At 39.6% G+C, this 23,155-nt stretch overlaps 1 protein-coding gene across 1 annotated transcript in view; it reads right to left on the reverse strand.

Annotated features, from left to right (window-relative positions):
• The window catches only part of LOC141995842 (von Willebrand factor D and EGF domain-containing protein-like), a 245,954-nt gene that overhangs the window by 127,474 nt on the left and 95,325 nt on the right, over window positions 1-23,155 (reverse strand). Inside the window, exons 7-11 of the mRNA XM_074967290.1 lie at window positions 21,063-21,198; window positions 16,468-16,685; window positions 13,155-13,228; window positions 4,985-5,258; window positions 745-959 (exon numbers count right to left, since the gene is read on the reverse strand). Of these exons, the coding sequence (XP_074823391.1) occupies window positions 745-959; window positions 4,985-5,258; window positions 13,155-13,228; window positions 16,468-16,685; window positions 21,063-21,198 (917 nt within the window). The remainder of the gene's footprint in view (window positions 1-744; window positions 960-4,984; window positions 5,259-13,154; window positions 13,229-16,467; window positions 16,686-21,062; window positions 21,199-23,155) is intronic.

Below are 23,155 nucleotides of genomic sequence, written 5' to 3' on the forward strand. Positions count from 1 at the left end.
CTCACAAGGACAGAGGTCTTCATCATATTTTTATTTTGGACCAAATTTTGTAATAGCGGCTGCCCTGAAAATAGTTAATTACCAACCAATCAAACACTGCAGAATAGTTCCATTCTGGTTTTGAAATGACCTGGACCCAGAACTATAAGGCTATGTTTGGATTCGGGAATTAAAATATGGGGCAATGGAAGTCCCTGATATGGAAAGGGATCAGAATCCATGTTCCAGACTCTCTCTCTTAGAAAGCAAGAGTTTCAAATGTCCCATTATCTTTAACTGAATAGACATTAAGTTTTAGCATGCTACATTTATTGCCACTCTTTGTCAAAATGTAATATTTAATTGTATAGTCACATGTTGTAATTAGTTTTCAGGAATAAAAGAACAAGGGAAATACCAAACACTTAATTAATCCCTATTGTCAGTTATCTACATTTTTCAGAGTGGGTGAGAACTGCGTTTTTTAACAGCTGAGTGGGATCTTAACACAGCTGTTAACATGATATCTCTCGTGAATATAAAACGTCTCTCTCAGTAAAAGAGCTTCTTATGTGTAGTGTACAGACTGAAAAATAAGCTTTCGTTGTGTTTGTGGTGATAATGGACCTCTAGCCCTCCTTTGACAGATTAGGCAGAGCTCTTTTTCAGGTCATTAAAAGACCATGTAATGAAGTAAATGTATAGACACCCCTTTAAACGATGTTACAGTATGACTTTTAGGTTTGGAATCCTTTAGCTCTGTACCTCCACTCTTCTATGAAGTCTTCCTCAGGCATGTTACTCTGGTGTGATAGTAAAGGACTCCCGCTGGTGTTATGGAAGTCATTATGACTGTTCCCATCAAAGATGCCACACAAACCTCTGGTGCTGTTAAAATCGATGCTTGGCGCCCTGACTGTCAAACTCATTCCCCACTCACTTACATCAGCTCGAACAAATGCTCCTGAAGGGAAGATGATCTGAAGAGGCAGAAAAAACCCAGTGAATTTAATCCATTAGCAAGTTTCTTCTGTAATAAAAAAAGTGTGTTCCCTCCCCCGCAAAAAAAATCAAAGCAGGAAGTTGGCTATGCAGTTGGTAATTTAATGCCACTTAGACACTCTGTAAACATTTATTTTACAATGATGCTGTCGGTTTTATTTACAGTGATGCTTTCAGAGTTTTTGGTACTAATATCTGATAGCATCATATAAATATAAACCCACACAAGCGCCTTCCTTTTTTAAATTAATAATTACATTCACTGACGTTTTCCCATTGGTAAGTTACCAGCTAATTTTTGAAGCTGTCACCATGATAAGACCACCCCTGTGTTTTTGCCTGGGAAATTGTTTCTTTTCGATAAATTGTTAAGTATGGAAAATAGCTTTCTTCCCTCTTGAAAACTGTTGAATTTTCCAGACATGCTGAGAACTTGCAGCCCCCATTGATTTCAGTTGGAGCTGTGGTTGCTTAGCACTTCTGAAACTCAATGCACTTCAAGCCAAAAAGCACTTCAACCCCAAATCAGTACCCACTGTTGAAAATTTTGACCTTAGCCCCTGAGGGAAATTAGTCCGTGTCACACAACCAGCACACAATTTGGCTCATGTGACACCCTCATAGTTCTCCCCTGAAATCAGTGGCAGAACTTCCACTGACTTCAGTGACACAGGAGGAGGAGGAGGAGCTACCAGAGCATAGCATGTGCAAGGGGACTGCTGCCCTCTTACTAACAGTCAGTGGGGGTGTTTTAGTTGCTAGCTCCCAGTATTAAAAAGGGGGAAGGGTCGATAGGGAATCAGGACCCTGAGACTGACAGCCCCCAGGAACAATGGGGAGAGGCCAATGCTCCAGGTCAGCCTGAATGACAGGGCGAGCAGGCTAATCAGGGAGTCAGGAGGCCAGGGAGGTCCCGTCCCCTGTGTGAGCTGGATTTGCCTGGGTCAGACAGAGTGGGGCCGAGCTAAGGGGAAAGCAGGGGCCCAAGCTAAGCTGGGGAGCAGAGCTGTGCCAGATCCAGAGAGAGCAGAAAAGCAGCCCAGAGAGAGCAGACCCTGTCCTGGGAGCAGAGCTGCAGCTCCAAAGGCAGAGGCACAGTCCAGAGAGAGCAGACCCTGTCCTGGGAGCAGAGCTGCAGCCCCAAAGCCAGAGGCACAGCCCAGAGAGAGCAGACTTGCCCTGGGAGCAGAGCTGCAGCAACCAGAGCCCGAGGGGCCAGAGAAGCAGCCCAGGAAGCAGGTCAGTGCAGAGTCACAGAAGCAGCCTGCAGGGCAGACCTGTCCTGGGAGCAGAGCTGCAGCAACCAGAGCCAGAGGGGCCAAAGAAGCAGCCCAGGGAGCTGGAGGCAGAGCAGCAGCAGTGCAGAGACAGAGTGGTGCAGCTGGGGCTGGAGCAGTCTGGAGCTGGGTGTGGTGAGCAGCTGGGGAGAGTGAGGGGGACCCTGGGCAGCAGGCCCAGCACAGGGAGACGCCTCAGCCAAGAGGCTCTGCAGGCCAGGCTTGGATCGTAACCCTGACAGGGTGGGGGCGACACTGGGAAGAAGGGTCCTAACACTTAGAGCCTGAGAGCGTGTGGCCACCACCAGAGCAAGTGTCCAACCCACAGCATCCCTGCAGCACAGCCAGGGCCTGAGAAGAAGGCCTGGGACTTACAAGGAACAGACTGTGAACTGCCCTGACACTCCAGAGACACTGTTTGTGAAGTTCCCTGCCACAGAGCGGGTTGATGTGTTTCCTTTAACCTTTCCCATTTTTTCTTATTCTTTTTAAAATTAATTGTTGATTAAATAACTTGCATTTGCTTTAAATTGTATGTAATGGTCAGTGGGTCAGAGAAGTGCCCAGTGCAGAGAGAGTACCCCAGAGTGGGGACACCCTAGCCCCTGTCCTCAGTGACCACAGCAGGGTTGGGGGTGGAGCCCGCCAGGAATCCTGGGCCCAGCCTTGTTGGGGTTACGAGGACTCTGCCAGACAGGAGAGTGGAAGGGGAGTCCTCAAGGGCAGGGAGGCCACTGGGTAAAGGAAGTGGGAGCGAGGACTCAGATCCTTTCACTAGCCCACTTCACCAGGGTAGTAGAGAAGCCAGGAAAGTTCCCCACAATAGCGGGACTATTCCCCCCGGTTACACATGGGATAATGCACATCAAGGCTAATATAAGCTACAGAATCATGTGAGGGTGTCTGCATAGTGCCCATGTGCTAGGCTCAGTTCTGTTTGGATGTTAGTCCCCCTGAGTAAGGAAAGCAGGATTTAGCCTATTAGTTTCTTACTTTCATAGATAAGAAATTTAAAAAGCAAGTATATTTTAAGAAGCAAATTTCTGTAGTGTTACACAAGTGAATGGTGAAATGATTCACTATCCTTGAATCTTGCTTATAAGTTTGTATTTCCTTAATTTTTAATTTAATTTGTAGGCCAGGACAGCTGCTAATTGAAACAGAGCTATAGTTACCTCAGTTACCTTTTTGAAACTAACATAGATCTGTGTGAGTAACTGATTTTTAAGTGTTTGCTGGCCGTTCAAAACAAAAAAAAATCTTTCAGGTCAGTCTAAAATGATTTTTTACATTTTTTTTCTACCAACCAAAAAGTAAAAATAAATAAATAAAATATGTCAGGTTGAATAAAACATTTTGTTTGAGGATAAATGAAATGTTTCATTTTCAAGATTTACAAAACAATTTTAATTAAACTGAAGTAAAGTTTGAAATGCAGGGTCATTTCAGATGATAACAGTTCATTTTGAACATGTTGAAACCAAACATTTTGAGTTCAGATTTCTGTTTTAACTAAAACAATTTGGCGAATTTGACATGAATCTGTGAAATGTTTTGGTTGACCCAAATCTGCATTTTTTGGGTGGAAAAAAGTTTTGGCTGAAAAATTTTGCCATGTTCAACTAACACATGCCAACTGTCTTCTAATTACACACTTTCCTTCAAAAAGGAGTTTGTGTTTAAAATCTCTGCTATCAGGACACTATCTGCTACTTCAGTGTTCTGCACTGGTTGGACTAGATTTTCCCCTCACTCATGTCCCACAGAAACTCAGTTGGATATAAACCCCAGTGGAATCAGTGGGGTTTACATGAAGTTAAATTAGGACAAAATGTGGCCTTATAACTCCAAATTCAAAGAAAGTGATTAACATTTTGAATATATTTTGAATATTGCTAGTAAAGATTATTCTAGTAATAAAACTGTAATTATACTGTATTCAGTTGTAAGGTGAAATGAAAGGTATTTTCCTGCTTTTGCTTCCTTTCTGCAATTAGGAAACTTTAAATAACTATGTTATCAAGATCTATTCCAAGGGAGAAGAAGATGATGAGAGCCAAAGCTCAGAACCCCCACCCCCACCCTAACATTGTTTTGGCTCCTTATGGCCCCTTTCTTACCCAGAATATTTTCTAGTAATAAATCTTGATGTTGAAATTTTAGGACAAAATTCTCAGCTTGGATCTCTTTAGTGCAGTCTGCACTTGTTTGTCCAGTGATTTCAAGGAACACCTGGACTAGAGATCTTCAGTGTGGATGAGAGATACAAAGTGCAAACTGGAAAGCACAGTAGTGCTTTCTAAGTAAATAATTTGTACTAAAGCAGATGTGCTGCAGAACCATCTTCATTGTGTGATCTTTCATCTTATACTTAGATTACAAGTTTTTCAGGGCCGTCTCTTTGTTATATAATTGTACAGTGCCTAGCACAGTGGGTGCCCGTGGGACTGCTAGACACTACCATAATACAAACAACAAATAATATTCATATGACTCTTGGCTATGTCTTTGAAAGTAACGCCCATCCACTCTTGTTAGTTTCATGTTTTGTTTTATGTTTGGTTATATTAACACGTTAGCCAGCACTTTCCCTCAGTCTGGTTTTCTCAATAACTGTGACTTTCACTGTAAGCACTCTTATGGCTATAGGTGTATGTGTAGTAGTTACTTAATTCAGAAATATATAGTTAAAGTCAAAGCAACATTTAAAAAAAAAGTCCACCTACGGTAATTTTTTTCCCTCCGTAGGACTTCACGATTTTGACACGTTGAGGTGATGCGCCAATGCTCTTAATGGACAGCTGAGGTCTGGTTTCCTGAAACTGACCATTACACATGTCTAGCAAGATGATGTCATTACCCTCCCAGGCAGCTACACCGCAGTTGCAGGCAACAGCATACTGGCGGCTTCCACAGTCCCACTGTCGTACATGTACCTCAAACACACGGGCCAGGCTCTTGCACAAAAGAAAGGTTCCAATTTTATAATTGTCGTAACGCCTAAACAACAAACAAACAAAAACAGGATTTTCAGACCCCGGGTGTACACCTATCATAACTGTGTGTTTATACTCCAACAGCCACACTCTTTCATTAGGCCAGCATGATGGCTGGCCTTGGAGGAGAAAGAAAATTAACACACGGGGAAGCATATATTCATCACCATACACAAGCTAATACCATTGCAGTTATTAGCTGGAAATGGATAAGAATTCATGTGAGAGCTGTTAGCTGTCTAAGAGCTGCTGCTATGGCAACAGGCATGGATGAAAAAGATAAACATTTGAGAAAAGCAAATAGGAAATAATCCCTGCCTCCAGGACTTAATAAATACATTTTGGTTGTAACTGGATGCTCTACAGCATGGCATTCTTCACAGCAAAATCAGTGCTCAAATTACAACTTCTGTGACTAATCACTAACTTTTACAAGGCTGATTGGGGCTAGGTGAACATTTCATATGAAAAGTTAGGACTCTCCTGGAACCCTGTTAAAGTGAAGTCATTTCCCACCCCCTTAGAAGGACTTCACTATAAGCATAAGTTTTACTATAACTGGATTTGCATTTGGCACACTGCATTGTGTTGAGTAATTTGGAACTTTCATGGTGCTCTTCTAAAAATGGAGTTTCAGTCTGTCTGAATTCACTGTGGAACTAATTTTGCAGTTGTTAGTCAGTCAGTGTTATTCTGGCAAATTTCCCACAGACACCAGTCTGAATTTTGCTTGAGTAAGGACTGCAGGATTAGGACCTACAAGTGGATTCTCTTGTATTTCCAAATGCCTATGTTTTCTCACATTGTAATTACTTCTTGCTCTTGTCCCGTATATTGCTCTGACAACTGGAGGAAACAGTGGCTATGCATTTTACGGAAACTGTGAGGGACTTCTTTGAGTGGATCAATTGCTATCCACCTTTAGAAAGCAGTGCTTGGTAACACCTTCCTTTTAAACAGCTATGTTTCATTTTAAAACAGATTTTTAGGAATCTACAATTAATAGAAAATAAATTATTATTTTTCATGTTGGAATTTTCTATATTATGCCAGGAAAGTTCAATGAAAATAAAGATCAGGAGTTTTTTTGTAAAGTACTGCTTCAGAAAGAGCCCTATTCCCTTTACAGTTCTCCCTCACCTCCCCTGCCCCTTATAGAGAAGCACATTCTGTAGAAACGTATGTAGTTTGGAATAAAGCAAGAAAATAGAGTTTAACTGTTTGTTTATTGTCATAAAATTTGATTTTACTCCGTCTTGAAAAACTCAGCGAAGTTGGCTGTAATGAGATAACACTTTTGATGGGCTTGTCTCATCCTATTTACTAATCAGGTACATAAATTCTGAGCACGCTATTCAAGAACTGGGGCAAAATACTGATTAAAACTAAAGGGAGCATTAAAAAAACTTCATATAATCCCTTGTAATGTCAAACGATATGCTCCTATGGATATATCCACAGGAGGGAGATAAGGAGATGGAAAACTCTGAGAATCATCTTCCAAAACTTCCTTCAAATAGTCCTTTTTCAGTGCAGGCATTTTGAAGGAGGGTGGTCATGAAAGAAGTAGGGGGTGCATGAGAGTGGCTGCATCTGAACTCTGCTGGTCTATCGTTTAAATACATAAGACTCTCTTAACACAGGTACATAACTGTCTTTCACAGAAATGGAACTGCTCATTCATATTAATGTGTATAGACTATGGGAGCCCAATCCAACTCTTATTGAAGTCAGTGGGAGTCCTTCAGTTAGGTCATGCCATAGATCATGTAAAATGTCAGACTTGCAAAATGTCTTCATTCTTAAGCTGGCACTGAATTACTTGAATGCAAAATTGAACCTAAACAGATACGCTTTTGTGACACTCAGAAAAATGTCATGACAGTCATATAGGCAGCAGTGGAAAATTAAATACCGCTAAACAGTAGGAAAAGATTTTACTATATGCTTTTTTTTATATTTGCCCCAAATGTGGAAATCTTAAATCAGAAGAATAACCTTAACCCCCTCCCCCACACCTCCCGCCATACACTTATCTATCACTATGCTGTTATACTGTACTTTACTGTTGCTATACAACCCAATCCCAAGGACACTCCAGCACTCATTCACTTTTCCCATGAGGCTCCCCCTCCTTGTCTCTTCCATCTTCTGATTTAATTTATTTCATTACTACTGCTCCCAAAACATCAGCCACTGAAAGGCACCATTTACGATTAATCTGTTCACTTATCCGTAGGACTGCTGTCCTTGCCAGTGAGAGCTGTTTTATGTTAGTCTGTGTCCTATGAAGTGTTAGTCAGAGGGAAAATGAAGGATATACTTGGGATCCAGAATACATTCACATTTTATTTTTTGTAGCAAGCATTTTATAAAGGAAAAAGAGGCTCAGTTGATTTGCATGACCCTCCTGGGCCAGATTCATCCCTGGTCTCACTTCACTCAAGTCCTTGGAGCTACCAGAGTCCAATTTAGGTCAAGATAAAGCAGACAGAATAAAGTGGATCAGAACAATGAGTTGTGATTCGTTAGTGGCATATGGCTCCACATCCCAAATTGGATGTGGATAACACCATGTACTGGATAGTTAGGCTTCATGGAATTCAATTTTTATTGTTTTATCATTTTCATGATAATATCAATGTTTATTGGTAAGCATTTTTTGTATTTTAATCTCTTTACATTTTCAGAGTTGTGGGAAATTATGGGGAGGTCAAAAAATAATTATTTAATGACAGTAGATGTTGAGATTCAAAGTGTTAAGGCTTTATAACTGTGAAAACACAAACTGTCAACTTCACATGTCAAAATATACAAAATAAATATCCTTAAATAAAACTTTAATTAGTGTTCAAGCAGCATTTTTTTTACTCTGCCTATCTGTACATTTCAATTATTATCAATGGAAATATTTTTTGTTGTTTAGTATGTGTACAGTGAGATTGACCAACATTTTACCAACATTTATCGATAAAAATCTAATTCCTCCAAGCCTAAGGCTATTCAGTTCTAAAGTAATCATGGCAGCACTGAGTAGGAGAATAGAGGTGCCATCAATGGCTTTTCCTAGATGAATAGGTCAGTGTATATGGTAAAGTCCCTCAAGTTTTAATATTCCCACTCCCCTAAAAGCTCGGATATGAATAAGAGCCCTTTGCTCTTGCTACGTTTAATAAAAGCAAAGCAGATGAGAAACTGAACATACCCATTACCTCACCCATGTTTTTGTAAGATAGTTACTCCATCCCAGGGTTAAATGAACTTCCAGTTACTCTGCTGTGCATTATAGGTGTGGGGCCTTTGAAGAAAGCAAAACTCTTGACTTGATTACATTGCCCGACAGTTTGGACCTCAGTATGCACCGAAGAGCTGCCTTGTAACTACTCCTCTGTGCAGACGCTGCAGGTGCAAACTAAAAGATTCCTAGTTCACTTTAACATAGTCTTCTTCAAATGGGATTATATTAAGGTGAACTAGGAACCTTTTAGTTCACATCCAAGGTGTCCAGGGGGATTTACAGCACAGCACTTTGGTGGATGCTGCTATTCACAACCCTGTAGTTCGATGTGAGGGGAAATGTAGTCAACCTGCAGATTCTGAGGAGCATGAGAGGTGGAGAACTCTCTTATAGAGTTCTCATCCTCCCTGGAGATCTGTAGCTTGTGATCATAGAAGAGAGGCTTTTTGCTTTTAAATAGGCATTTGCAACAGGACGGTTTCCCACAGAGCCAAGATCTATGACTTTCCTTGACTTGTGGGCATCAAGACAAAGAATTTTTCTTGCAGCCTGGGACTTCCATGTTGCAGGATGAAATTAATCCAGAGGAAGGCAGGCCCCCATGATGCAGCTGCAAAGCGGAACAGCTGCACAAGGGGGTCTGTACATTGGCTCTGCTCAGTGTGAAGGAGGCTGTTGTGGGTAGGCTCAGGAACTATTGGCTCCATGCTTAGGTGAAATCCCAGCAAACCGACCAAGTTGCTGATGGGCTAGAACAGTAGCTATGGAAGGGTTGCATTATTATCCCAGTTGGACTGGCAAATTCCATTCCCTCCATCCTCAGGCATAGAGCTTTAAATTTACCTCCCTGCACAAGTTATTCTGTTCAGGAAATGGTGAATTTCACCCCTAAAGAATACTGATGCATAGATTTAATTTACATGCTCCAGAAATCTCAAAATTCTCCTTTATAAGGTGAAATGAAAAATAACACTAATTATATATAAATTACCAGCGAGCAGTCTTAGGTGTTTTAGATATGGCCATAAAAGAGTTATCTTAGTACTTAGCTTGAAACTGATAATTCACTTTTAAGAATCTACAATTTATGATGTGAAAGGCTTTTATATTTATAATGCATCATAACTAATAATGAAGCCTATACTTTCTCTTTGCCAGGCTTGCAAATTTGTTTCATTTAAAAGGCATTTTGCTATAAAAGGAAGTGCTCTTTCCGAGCTTTAGCCAGTATAATTAATGTCATTGCACTTCTATGCATCAACACACTCAAACTGTTGTACTGTAAAATATGACACTTTGCCCTCCGACTATTAGTCTCTCCCTTCGGTCAAAAGAATTATGAGGTAGATGTTTCTATAGAAATGTATTACTAAAAGGACATGACAAACTGTTTTTTATGTAATATGCATTCCTTGAGGTAGGCGTTCAGAAAGGGGGAACTATTGTCCCAAGGATAAGGTAGGTATTTTAATTATGTAATTAATAGCCTCACATTATGCTAACCCAGATGGAATGTGCATGAGGTAGACAGATTACAAGCTGCTGAGTGGTTGTTACTCACTAGGAGAAGTTTATTTTAATAAAAAAATAAAAAGTCATAAAATAAACTCTGTTCACTAGAGCTGCTCAAAGTTTTTGACTGAAAATTTCCCAATGGAAAATGCATTTTGTCAAAATTGACATTTTCCATGGAAAAAAGTGGATTTAAATTATGTATTTCAGTGTCCTAACTGATTAATTCAAAATAAAAAGATAATTTTCAACCGAATATTTAAATGATTTTTTTCATTTCAATGTTTTTTCTTTTGATTTTTGGAAACAAGACATGTTCACTTTTGGTTTTGGGTCTGGTTTTCCCCTACTTCTCTACCATTTTTTACTTCCCCCAACTTTTTCTGGTGGGAAAGGGTTAAATATAAGAAAGTATGGGGAAAATCTCACTCATCACTGAAAAAAGTTGCCTATCTCCAGCTCCTGTCTCCCCTCCTAGGTCTCAATCTCTCAGACAACCCTTCATGGTGTCCCGTGGAGAGCTGGTGGAAAGGTGACAAGGCGGCAGCTGACCACCCTTCTCCACACCAGCATTCTCTGGAAGGTGCTGGGCCAATGGGATCTGCTACCCTGACCTTAGGCTGGTGGGGTTCTAGGCACAAGGGTAGGAAGAATGTATTTGCTTGGGTTACAGGGCTTTACTGGTCTGATATCAATACCTGAGGAAGAGTTGATTGTCTGTCTTTTAAATTCTTCATCCTCTTTATCTATCCATGACTTGCTAATGTGTGTTTACATTGTTTCTGTGTGACAGCCCTTAAGTGTCTCACTTCCTGCTGTCGTTCCAGGGTAACATTCTTGCCCTAGTTCCTAGTGTCTACTGACTGCTTAAAATCACTGTAGTTCCTGGCCTTCAAAAGCTATTATTCTGCTGTTTCACTCACCCCCTCAGCTTGTTTTTTTCTATTGGCTAGCAATAGCATCTGTTAGATTATTTTCCCCTCCCTATTTCCACACTGAGCAGTGTGTAATACTTTCTGCAACAGTCCTTAGGCCACCTCCTGATGATATATTAGTATTGTGGTGCACGTTTGTGGATTTTGCTCTGATTTGCCTGCCCACCAAGCTTTCTGTGCCCTCTCTCTGCAGGGTCCCAGTGCCGTGCAAGATGCACATCTCCATTCAAACACAACTTTTTCTCACATGTGCTTTTTTATGATCATAAGGGGATGATCAAAATTTGCCTCAACATTTATCTGTCAGCTGTAGGCCTCTAGCAAGGTACAAGCAAGGATTGCATACCCAATATTCCTTAGATGCAGGGTAGCTTTAAAACCAGTTCATCACATATATTAGAATTTGAAAGATTAACATTGTGGAATATATAGATAGAATGCTTGGATAACTGATGACTAATAGGGCAAGGGGGAACATAATCATATTTGAAAGAGAGGAATTATTTACAATAATAGAAGAGACTATAACTAGGAGTGATGGGATGGTGAAATTAGGAGTAGGAAACTTGGCTGAATATCAAGAAGTTCCTGAAAGTGAGATGTATTAGTCTGTGGAATAAATCTCCTGAGAGAGCTAGCAGAAGCCCCATTACTTGGCTCATTTAAAACTAGACTGGATAAAACATTAGTGACGATCCAAAAGGAAGAAATCCTGCAGTGTCTGGAGTAGTAGGTAGGATGGTTGAGATGACCTGCTGGGCCTTTTCCATTGCAAGATTCTGTATTCTGAAGGAGAACTTGCCATATACGAACATTCCTTATCAACCTCCAATGGTAACTTCAGATCTATTATTTGTAACATTTCTAAGAAACATCCCTACTTGCAATCAATAATGGGATAGCACAGGTGTAACTTGTAGCAAATGTTGGCCTAATAACATTAATTAATAAGTGGATTATTGAATAAAATAAAATGTCTTATAGGCTCTCTCACTCTCTGATATAATGTTGTGCTAGATAGCTGAGAAGGCACTTCCGGTCTATGATTCTGTTCTCTCTGGCTTATGACTTCCTCAGAATTGCCTATTGGGAGGACATTTCTCATTCCAAGCTTAGAAGTGAAATTATTTGATGTTGTCAAAGTTTATTCTTTTTGGCAATTTTTGAGTTATCTGGTTATGAAAAATAACAGTGGGATAGTGAAAAACTTGTTTGGAAATCTGACTGGTGCTGAGATGACCTAAACTTAGTCGGTATTTAGAAGTCCAAACTTGTAGGGCCAAGTCTTCTGGTAGAGTAAACCACAGAACTCCACTGAAGTCAATCAAGCTAAATCAATTTACTTGAGTGGAGGATCTGGCCCATAGTGCTAGAAAAGGAATGTGGGCTTTGCAGTGTTTGAAAAACACAGTTAACTTAATTCACTTCATTTCTTAACTATCAGTGAATGTAGAAAATATACTGTATACATTATTTTCTAAACTCAGTTAATAGCTCAGAGTGTAGATAATTCCAGGTATTCAGTGAACATATATAAATATTCATGCATACTAGCTTTTAATTCTTCCTTGTATGTCTCTGTGAATTACTATACCTACCCGTAAAATGGCATAAGGAGTTCCACCATCTGTGTCAGCTTTTCTGCTGGGGCCCATTTTCAAAGTCGGTATCCTGACTAGAGTGTACTGCAACCTACAGAGCATGTAGTATTTGAAATTGGGACCATTGGAGTTCAGCAGGTGAGACACCAGACTTGCTGAGTCTCTTCTGATGCTTAAGGTATACCATTATGACCCTGACTAGTAGCAGGCTTACTAACAGAAACTGGAAATCTGGGAGACAATCTGAGAGGATCTGATTCTAATTCTGTAGTCCTTAATCAAGCAAATATTTGAATCAGGCAGAACTCCTGGAGTCATTAATGGGAGTTTTGCTCAATCAAGGGTTGCAGAATTTAACACTTTGTTTTTGACAAAAACTAGTAAATCTAAGAAACATTTTAACTTCAAAATAAATAACTCACATCATTTTTTTAAACACGAATTTAGACTTTTGGGAAAGAACCATGATTTTTCTCCAAAGCACTGTATCAATCACTAATAACAAACTATTATAACACTCATAGGGTATTCTGATGGAACACCATATGCTGCATTCAGGAACTGAAAACTACAACAATCAAGCGAAATTATTTCAAGGTAGAAAGAATACTCACCTTCCATCAAATGTGATAATGTGTGGATCAGTGAAAGAGTAGCAGTTCCCTGTTGGGAGGTCTTGAACTGTGACCTGGTTAATATAAAATGTGTAATGAATACAACCTATGCAGCAGTTTCTCTTCATTATTTTCCCTCACAAAACTTTATGTGTAGCATTCAAGTGACAAGTACAAACTGAAATCTGACTTATAAAACATGATGCACAATAGAACAGACTTCCTTTTTAAACAATTTGAGTTTAATCACATACTGCCTGGGAGCTGGATGTACTATTATTTCACCTACCTCAATTTATTGTATTTCTTTACCCTGTTTGGTAAAAGAGAATCTTTTCCTACTAAAGTTCCCATTAAGACACAGAACCCCACCTAGAAATTACCAAGAATGTAGAACACTCATTAAATCACAATAATTTTAAAGCCTAAGGTATGGCTTAATTATGGATAATTAGCATGATTTGTAGCCTGTACTACTACAGGTCCATAGGTTTGACCTTAATCCGTATTTTGAATATTTAATTAATTTGTGATGCAGACTGTGGACCAGGTTCTAAGATCAGTTACATTGTAAATCCAGAGTAAACCCCTTTGGTGTCAAGGAATTGGTGCAGTCTCCCTTGACTTCAAGGTTGTGGGAGCCATCAAAATTGGGTGAAGGATAAAGGGCTGTACTAAGGCTTCTCTCAGTTACAGCAGTGTAAAACTATCTTAAGTTAGATCAGCAATAACCCCTAAGAATTTCAGCCACCTGGGAGCAGAAATGACATGAGGAGTCAGGAACCCCTGGAGATATTATGCCTGCAAAAACTAGGAGAATACCCAATGCCTCCAATGATGCTGTGGGGGAACACACTTACTTGTGGCACTTGCTACACCTGCTCCCTGTAGAGGTCCTTTGCATCGCTCATCCACTGGACAAAGAGACAAGACTATTGCTGCCCAAAAGGTGCCTCTTGGTGAAGGTATATTGCATAATGTAATATCTAGTTCTCATCTTGATAATGTAGAATCAGTGTGCTATTTGCACACAGCCTATAGTAAGTTGTAGTGCAAAGGGCCCCATTTGCACTGGGGGAAGGATGAGCCATTTGTGACACCCCTTTATGGGATGCAACATGCTCCCATACATGCAGCCAGCCTACCCCCATTCTCTGGCCATGGCCGTTTACTCTTTGCTTGCTCTGACTATCTGCTCCCAGAGGGATGCATCTTAGGTGCACACTCTGCACTCCATCAGGCACCCAGAAATGCAATTCAAATAGTTGTGACATGGGGTGTGAAGCAGGGGGAAAAGGTGGAGGGGTCCTTGCTCCTCCCTTTGTCATTGTGCAGCCATGTGGAATCGATCATCATGTAGTCTTTAGGAATAGGGGTGATTTAAAATAATGGATGAATGGGAGAAGGCGGGCTTCTGTCATGGAGATGAGCACCTCAAATGAAGAGTTTGTACTTTTGTATACACATCAACAGCCTTGTAGTGACACCACTCTGACACCTCTTGTACGCTGGCCACCCGCGGGTGTTAGAGTTCACTCCTTGAGGAATGCAGAAGTGAAGTCCTCAGTGAAAAATGTTTTGGCCTGAACTCAAATATAGTTGTATCTACCAAAAATGATGTAAAAGGATTTTCTCTATTAACACTATCACCACATCCCAACTCTCTCTCTCTCTTTCTTTCACTCCAGCTCTTTTAATTACTGAATGAATGCAAAGAGTGCAGTATATTTGCTTCCTAGGTTAGTGGGGACCTGAATTTCTCTCAAATCGTTCTGCACGCTTCAGCCATTCCATTTCCAGGTAAATTTTGAGATTTATTAGGAAGCCTGCAGTATCCAAAGACTATTTTGATTTTAATATATCATCCTGAAATTTTTCTTGGCTATGCTGGCAGAGGTGTTTCACATTAATGCCTCTAATTGCTTGCAAAACATCAACAGTAAAGTGGGATGGTTTTTTGTTCTTTCTATGGATAAAGCCTGCTTTACTGGGATCAAATTTAATTTATTTTTAAAATAGTTAATTCAACTTTACATTTGCTCCGTTCTCATGTTTTAATAGAAACATGAATGCCATCAAAAATTAATATGTTTGATAGCATTGAGCTAACTGCATTGCATTTGTGTTGAACTAGATTAAAGTTGCCTTTATCATCATAAGGACAATATTTAAAATATTTAAGAAAAAGACTATATTGAGGAAGAAAGGAAATGTATACACGTTTGTCATTATACGTTTTAAAGATACAAATACAGTACTGTGGATCTAATTTTCACCTCATTTCCTCCAGTGTAAATCAGGCGAAACACCACTGAAATCATTGAGGTAATACCATTGTACAGTCAGGGTAAGTGAGAATAGAATCAGTGTCACTCTTTGGGTCTTCAGGTAAATGATGCACATAAATCAGGACCATATAGTTCATTAATCAGGAGTATGTCTTCTATTCCTAAAAATGCGCTACACTGGTTTTGTCACCTCTTTGTGAACTTTAGCTGAGTGATATGTATGTTCTGGCACTGTGGTCCTTTTAGTCTATCACATCATAATATAACTGTGGACTTCTATCAGAGCTCTCATCTGAGAATCACCGGGCCACAAACAATGAGACAAATCGTGTGTGCCTCACTCACTTGAACAGGCCTACTGAAGTAAATGTAAGTGAAGGAAGCAGGATTTGGCTCATTAATTAATTCTCATTATATTAATAATGCCCATTTTGTACATGGATAAATAGAGATACAGAGAGGTTAAGTGCCTCATTAGAGACCTCATAATTACTGGCAGAGCTGAAAATAGAACACCAGAGTCCTGACTCTCAGTCCCCTTCTCAAATTACCAGGCCACTCTCCAACCCTGTATTTATTCTGTTGTTCAGTGGGGAATCATAACCAACAGAAGCGTTCTTGCAGAGAAGCATTGCCTTTGCTTCGCTCTACGAACCACAATTTCAGTGTGGGTTATGCGCTCTTTTGGAATTTCTTCCCCTGAGTGTTTTCTTTTCCTCCTAAAGAATTGATAGTTCCAAACCAACCCTCCCTCCTCCCAAAACACACACACATACAAATGTGACTGTGTGTAGAATCCAGCTGTTGGCCCTACTAATGTCCTGGCTGATAATCAAAACAAACCTGTTAAAGCAAAACACTCCACATATTGATTTCTTTGGCATATTAAGTCACTGTGCGGGGTTAATGTGCTCACAATGAGGAAGTTTATACAGCTAAGACTTATTGCCTTTTCCCCCGTCTCCCTTCATAGCAAAACTCCCACTGAAGTTTGCCATGTTTTCCACATTATTTGTGCAACCAACCTTTACATCCTTTGGCGCATAAGCTCTCCAGAGTAGTTCGCTCCTTGTGACTGGCTCCGCTCTGATATAGCTGATGCGGTCTCCATCCTGGGCAAAGTCTGTCACAGCTGTCACAGTGAGAGAGGCTCTTGCACAACTGCCTTCTGTACAGGGCATATGCAGGAGATCCACCTGGCATGCTGAAAGGGCTATGTTTGGGGGCCCCAATAATAGGTTATCTAAAATGTACAGGAACATTGAGCCTGAGAAAAGATATTACCCGGTTGTCCCCACCTTCTTTACTGTCAGACATAAATGTTCTACTTTCAGACACACACATTAATCGAAACCACGTGGGTTTTGTGTGAAAACTGTTGTTATGATTTAACTTGATCTGATATCGCTATGCAAATGGTCACTGCATTTCTTCTCCCAATAGATGTTTTTATGAAGACCCAGTTGCATGCCTTTGTATTCACAGATGCAAATATCTTAGCAAGTGACCCTCTTATCCATATGGGGAAGAGCCCATGGGATGAAGATGGATAATTCTCATGACAAGGAATAAAACTATGTTTCAGGAAGATGCGCTTGCCAAGGTACTTACAAAATTATTCAGTTTATGCCTGAGAGATAGGATGGTGCAGTGGTTAGGGTCCTAGTCTAAGACTTGAGAGACCTAGGTTCAACTTCCTGCTCTGCCACAGACTTCCTGTGGGACTGTGGGCAAGTGCCTCAATTCTCCATCTATAAATTGGAGATAATAGCACTTCTCTACCTTACAGTCAGATTGTGAGGATAAATACATTCAAAGATTAAGAGCTGCTTGGGTACTAAGGGAATGGGAGCTAGACAAGCATGTAACGTAGATAGAAAAGTGCTGGAGAGCTGGGGACTGAATCTGGCTACTCACAGAGCTGGCGAGGCAATGACATTGTAAGATTACTCATGCAGCTCTGCCACTGTGCTTCAGCTCTTACCTAAATGACCTCCTCTATGGGTGAGAGGGTAGCTGTCTCCATGCCTTTTCAGTCATTAACCTCCATTTTTAAGGTCACAAATCTGGGGTCCTGTTAGTGCCATCTATTGGTGTTTTTTCATGTGCACGCTTATCCACTAAGAACTGGTCTGAGACAGGGTTGCTGCCTCTAAGGGACAAAAAACTGAGCCATCCAGGATGTTCCTGAGCCCAAAGTGATCCATTGAAAAGGCCAATGGTTTCTTTGAACACACAAGGGGATATCGTGGCCCTATTGAAGTCAACAGAAAATTTGCCATTGACTTCAGCGGGGCCAGGATTTCACCCAGTTTCCACAGTCTGAGCCAACACCTACAGTATGACAAGAAATGTTGGGAATGGATTAATTTGGTAAAAACAAAACAATTATTCATAATTCATGGATTTGCTTCTTAATTTATATTCAGAAGGCATAAAATATTCAAAAGTATTTCCAAAAAACCAGCATTTCCAAAAAATCAGCATTATAGAAAAGACCTATACAATATAACTGAGATTAAACCCATAGATTCTATACAAATTGAACTATGGCATAGAGAGGCATCTCTGATATCAAATCCTTAAAGGCCGGCTTACAATTGTATAGCAAAGTTATGGATAATTTTCAAGTTTTTTTAGCCAATTAAACAGAAGCTTTCCACAAAGGATAGTTATTGCTCTTGTAACCATGTGAGGTTTGCTCACAGAGCAAAAGTTTAAAATCAAACAAAATAATCTTGTTGAAGTAACAGTGGTACACATAAAACAAGCAGCACAACAGCTCTGTTGTGTCCTCGGATTCATTATATTATCTAAACGTAGAGACATATTTCTATGCTTTTAATTGGCTTTCTCAATGCTTATTACCTATATAATTAACACAACAGTGGTGTTAAATGGACTCAACTCAACATGGAGTTTGTCCTTTAATTTCTTTTAGCATAAATGAATAAAAACTAAAATAGCCTTTATTTCCAATGTGTAGGAGTGTGGCCAATTTAAATCTTACAGTATTTAAAAGGCTGTAGCTTTCTTTCAAACAAAAAACAAATGCAACTAAAGCATTGAATAAACATTCTTGCACAGTGCATATGCATACATAAAGCAGAAGATGTTTATAGACATTTAGCATCTCAGTTGAATATATGTGGCCCAGTGGCACATAGACAAACAGCTTCAGGGTGGACCAATCAAGGGCAATAGTTGGTTATTAGTTTAAACTACATAAATTAGATGATTAAAAGGGACAGAAACTTGCCACTTCTGTAACAGCTTCTTTCCAAGGCTCTTTAATTGGTACAGTTGTATCTCCATCTCTGTACCTCTCAGCACCAACTTGTCAAGTTCATTAACACATTGAAAATAAATCTACTTCTGGAAACTTTCTCGGTCAGTCTCCCTTAGAATATTAAGAGACTGATAAAACATGCAGTGGAAAGGGAGTGGGCTCCTGCCAAGCAAGTTTGTATTAGATGCTAACTTTGGCAGAATAGCTTCTGCAGTCTTGTTAGCTCGCTGCTCATAAATTTGTCATCAGCCAGATTTTCAAAGGTGCCTAACCTGCTCTGGTGCTTTTGAAAATTCCACTAGGTGCCTATCTGCATATTTACACACCTAAATACCTTTACAAATCTGACCCTGTGAGTTTAAAGAATGCTCACTTGGTAGGCTGACACAGCCAGGCCACCAAGAGGAATATGCAGATCAGTGAACCACTAAGTCACGTGCAAATTCAAACCACTCCATGTATGGAAGCTAACAGCTGCTGAAACCACAGGTACAGTTCATCTTAGATCACTGAGTTATGTTCTCATTTTGAATGCCTTTTTATCCCCTTTGTTGTCTGTGCATGTGCTGAGGATTGGGAAGAAAAGTGGAGGGATTTCAGCTCATTTAAATGCATGTTTCTGAACATCAGGGAGATTAAAAAAGAATGAGAAGAAAGAGTGGGGTGGTAGACTGAACCTCAGCAGAGGATTATTGATTTTTTGTTTTGTTTTCGGAGAAGTTCTATATAATGTATACGTCAGTGGCAAAGATTTGGGGTGAAATCCTGGCCTCATTAAAGTCTAAGGGTACTTTGCCATTGATTTCAGTGGGTCCAGGATTTCACCCGTGGAGCAGGGGTTGTTTAAAAAATTCTCACCAGTGGTAAAACCAGCACATAGCAAAAGTCACACTTTCTGTTATTTTGAAGAAAAAAAAATCCAGAGCTTGTATGTTGTTTTGCCTTGAGTTTTTAAAATGAGATACTACATTTAACAGGTGGACAAATGCTCTGGTGGGCCTGATATTGTGATCCTGTCCCCAAAAGCAACTCCCATTGACTTCAAGGGAACAGCATACACTGGAGGGCAGCAGAATCAGTCCCTTGATAGAAAATTTGGTTGTTAGGTGATGAAAATGGACAATGAATAGCCATAATTTCTGGATGTGAGCAGAATTACATCACTTCGGCCTTGGGAAAAATATTTGCTGATTAAGATGGCAAAATGTTTCTTTAGATAAAATTTGCTAACATTCCCAAGCAAACAACTTAGAAAGTAATCAATAGTATGTCACAAAAATTAATCCAGTGTTGTTGTTGCCATGTTGGTCCCAGGATATGAGAGAGACAAGCTCTGTGGAGCTTGAAAGATTGTCTCTTTCACCAACAGAAATTGGTCCAACAAAAGATATTACCTCACCCACCTTGTCTCTATCGTGTTCCAGTCCACCAAAAAGCCCCAAACAAGTGAAAACCAGAAATCAAACCACCAAAAAAAACCCCATTGTATTTTCATTTTCTAGAAAAGGAATGTAATGTAATGTACTAATTCTTGATATTTTTAAAAGGGAAAAACTACTAAATTCCTAACTTCTACACCCTTCTTGGGGTATGCACTGTTACTGGGAAAATTAGGTTATATGGGATACAAAACAATATCTGTAATGTTTCATGATTTTCTTCTCTGTCCAAAAGTCTTTGAGGTCCTGATGGTGAAAAGACTTAAACATGTGTATAACGTTACATAGATGAATAGCCCCACTGAAGTCAGTTGGACTCCTCAAGTGTGTAAAGTTACATGTGCTTATTTCTTTGTAGAACTGAGGTTTTATAGCGTAGGTTCTTTGGGATACTGACTGGACCTAACCATATGTTTCTAACATCAATAAAATCACAATTTATGCAGAAAAAGATACAAAATCCGTTCAATTATTTATTTATTTATTATTGATCCAGCTCTTGAATTATCTGATGATGATGTTCTGAGTGACCATCAATAAGTGATGAGATTGTTCTGAGTGTCACTCTGGTTAAGAAACATTCAGAATGCAGAACCTTGCAATGCTATTTTATAACCCTAAATGTTTAAAAAAATCCTTTTCTTTATCATTATTTCTCTAATAAATCACAATGAACTATGATGTAGCTATTATTGAAATTGCTTAATGTACCGGCAACAAACCATGAGTGATTTTTTCATCTACTTTGTTTTACAAGCTAACAAGCTATTTAGTTTTTTCAACTATTTAATGTTATCTAAATGTTATAATTTTCCTTTAAACTCATTGTACCATATAAGTTGCAAAAAGTAAGTAGTCACAATGAATTAAATACAATGTACAAATCTCTTACCAGAATCTTCAGTTTTCAGCTGTAAAGTAATTTTACAGATGTCACCTTGACCTTGGCAGATAATAGGTACAGTACTTAAAATGGTCAAAACATGTTCTTTGTCATCCTCTGCAATTTGTAGTGACTCTGGTGTAAACTGGAAGTAAAATAGATGATCAATCTTAGATAATTATGACAGAAAAATAAGGCAAAATGGATATTTCTGAAACATAAAAAATGATTTTTTTTTCTTTTTAAAAAAAAACTTACAAATTCATGATAAAGTAATCATTGTCTCTAATTTCAAAAGGTAAAATTGCTTTTTAAGCTTTTACAGTATGTTCAGAAATTAGGAAACTATTTGCAGTTGTCATCAGTAGTCTGTAACAGTTTCTTATTTCCTGGTCTGAAAAGAATCTTTTTTTTTTAAAAAAAAAGTCCTGACAACAATAGGATAGCATGGAATCATTTTTTTTCAGTATCACTTTAAAAAAAGAACTAATTACAATGCATTGAGACGTATATTTTCACTGATCATAGGCTAGAGAGTGACAGTACCACAAGCCCTATACAAGCGTATGAGGTGGCACACTGGCACACTGCCCCAGGAGCAGGGCAGTTAAGTGCAATTCCCTCCTTGTTCCCTGTTCTTGCACCAGGGGAAAATAATCGATTAGTGGCTCATACGTGAAGCAGATTATTTCTCCTTCTATGCCAGCATAGCTCTGCTGTCTTGTGCATTCCAGAGCAAAGCCAAGACTCCAGCCACTCCCCACTCCCTCCTTGCTCATCTGCTCTGGTGGGAAAGTAGCTAGTACGCAGCACTCTTACCCTTGTCCATCTGAACCCAAAGTCTGGATAGTGCATACATATGAGCTGGGGCTATCTCCCTTTAATGCCCCTGCATGGGTGTGTAGCCCAAGAGACACTCTGGCTCTGCATAATTATGTATTTCATTTATACAGGACAATGCTTTTCACTACTATGGATCCAAGTATGTTTTGTGATAACCTGTGGGTTGAATTCTGCTTTTGGTTACACTAGATCAGCTCCTATTGACTTCAGGGGGAACTGTGCACATTTATCTAGAGGCAGATCTGGATCTTTATACGGTGGTTGCTCATAAAAATACTCCTATTTTGCCTTTGATAACTAAATAACATTAACAGGGTACTTGCAGTATTCTCTGTATTTAGTATAGGTAAATCCTAGAGAATAATGTGAATACTACACTAGTACTACAAGACATGGCCACTGGACCAAAGAGCATTCAAAACTGAACACAAAATGATGTGAAAACAATATTTTGTTTGGAAACAACTACCGAATCCATTCTCTATCATTCTATACTGCAGCCATCAAAGTGGTATCTAATTACCTTCCAATATTAAATAATCACGTAAGGCAGTCTACCCATAAGCATGATTTTTCAGTCTTTTCCCTTGACCTTATCCAGGTGTTCATTAGTACTTCATTTTTCTCTCCTCATCCTTATGGTCTGAATGCAGTGATATTCCGACTTAAATTCATAGACTTTGAGGCCAGAAGAGACCACCATAATCATCTAGTCTGAGCTCCTGCACATTACAGACCACAGAACCTCACCCACGCACACCTGTAATAGACCCATAACCTCTGGCTGAGTTACTTAAGTCATCAAATCTTAACTTAAAGACTTCAAGTTACAGAGAATCCATCATTTCTTCTATTTCAAACCAGCAAGTGAGTCATGCCCCATGATGCAGAAGAAGGCAAAAACAAACAAACAAAGAAAAACCAATCGTCTCTGTCAATCTGATCTAGGGGAAAACTCCTTCTAGCCCCAAATTTGGTGATCTATTAGATCATGAGTTTGCTGGCAAGCCCCACTAGCCAGACACTTGGGAAAGAATTCTCTGTAGTAACTCAGAGCCCTCCCCATCTAGTGTCCCATCGCCAGCCGTTGGAGACATTTGCTAACAGCCATTACAGATGGACCATATGCCATTGTAGGCTACCTAATCATACCATCCCCTCCATAAACTCAGTTTTAAAACAAGTGAGATGTTTTGCCCCCACTACTCCTCATGGAAGGCTGTTCCAGAACTTTACTCCTCTGATGGTTAGAAATCTTA

The sequence above is a fragment of the Natator depressus genome, chromosome 11, assembly GCF_965152275.1.
Source record: "Natator depressus isolate rNatDep1 chromosome 11, rNatDep2.hap1, whole genome shotgun sequence".
Lineage (NCBI taxonomy): Eukaryota > Metazoa > Chordata > Testudines > Cheloniidae > Natator > Natator depressus.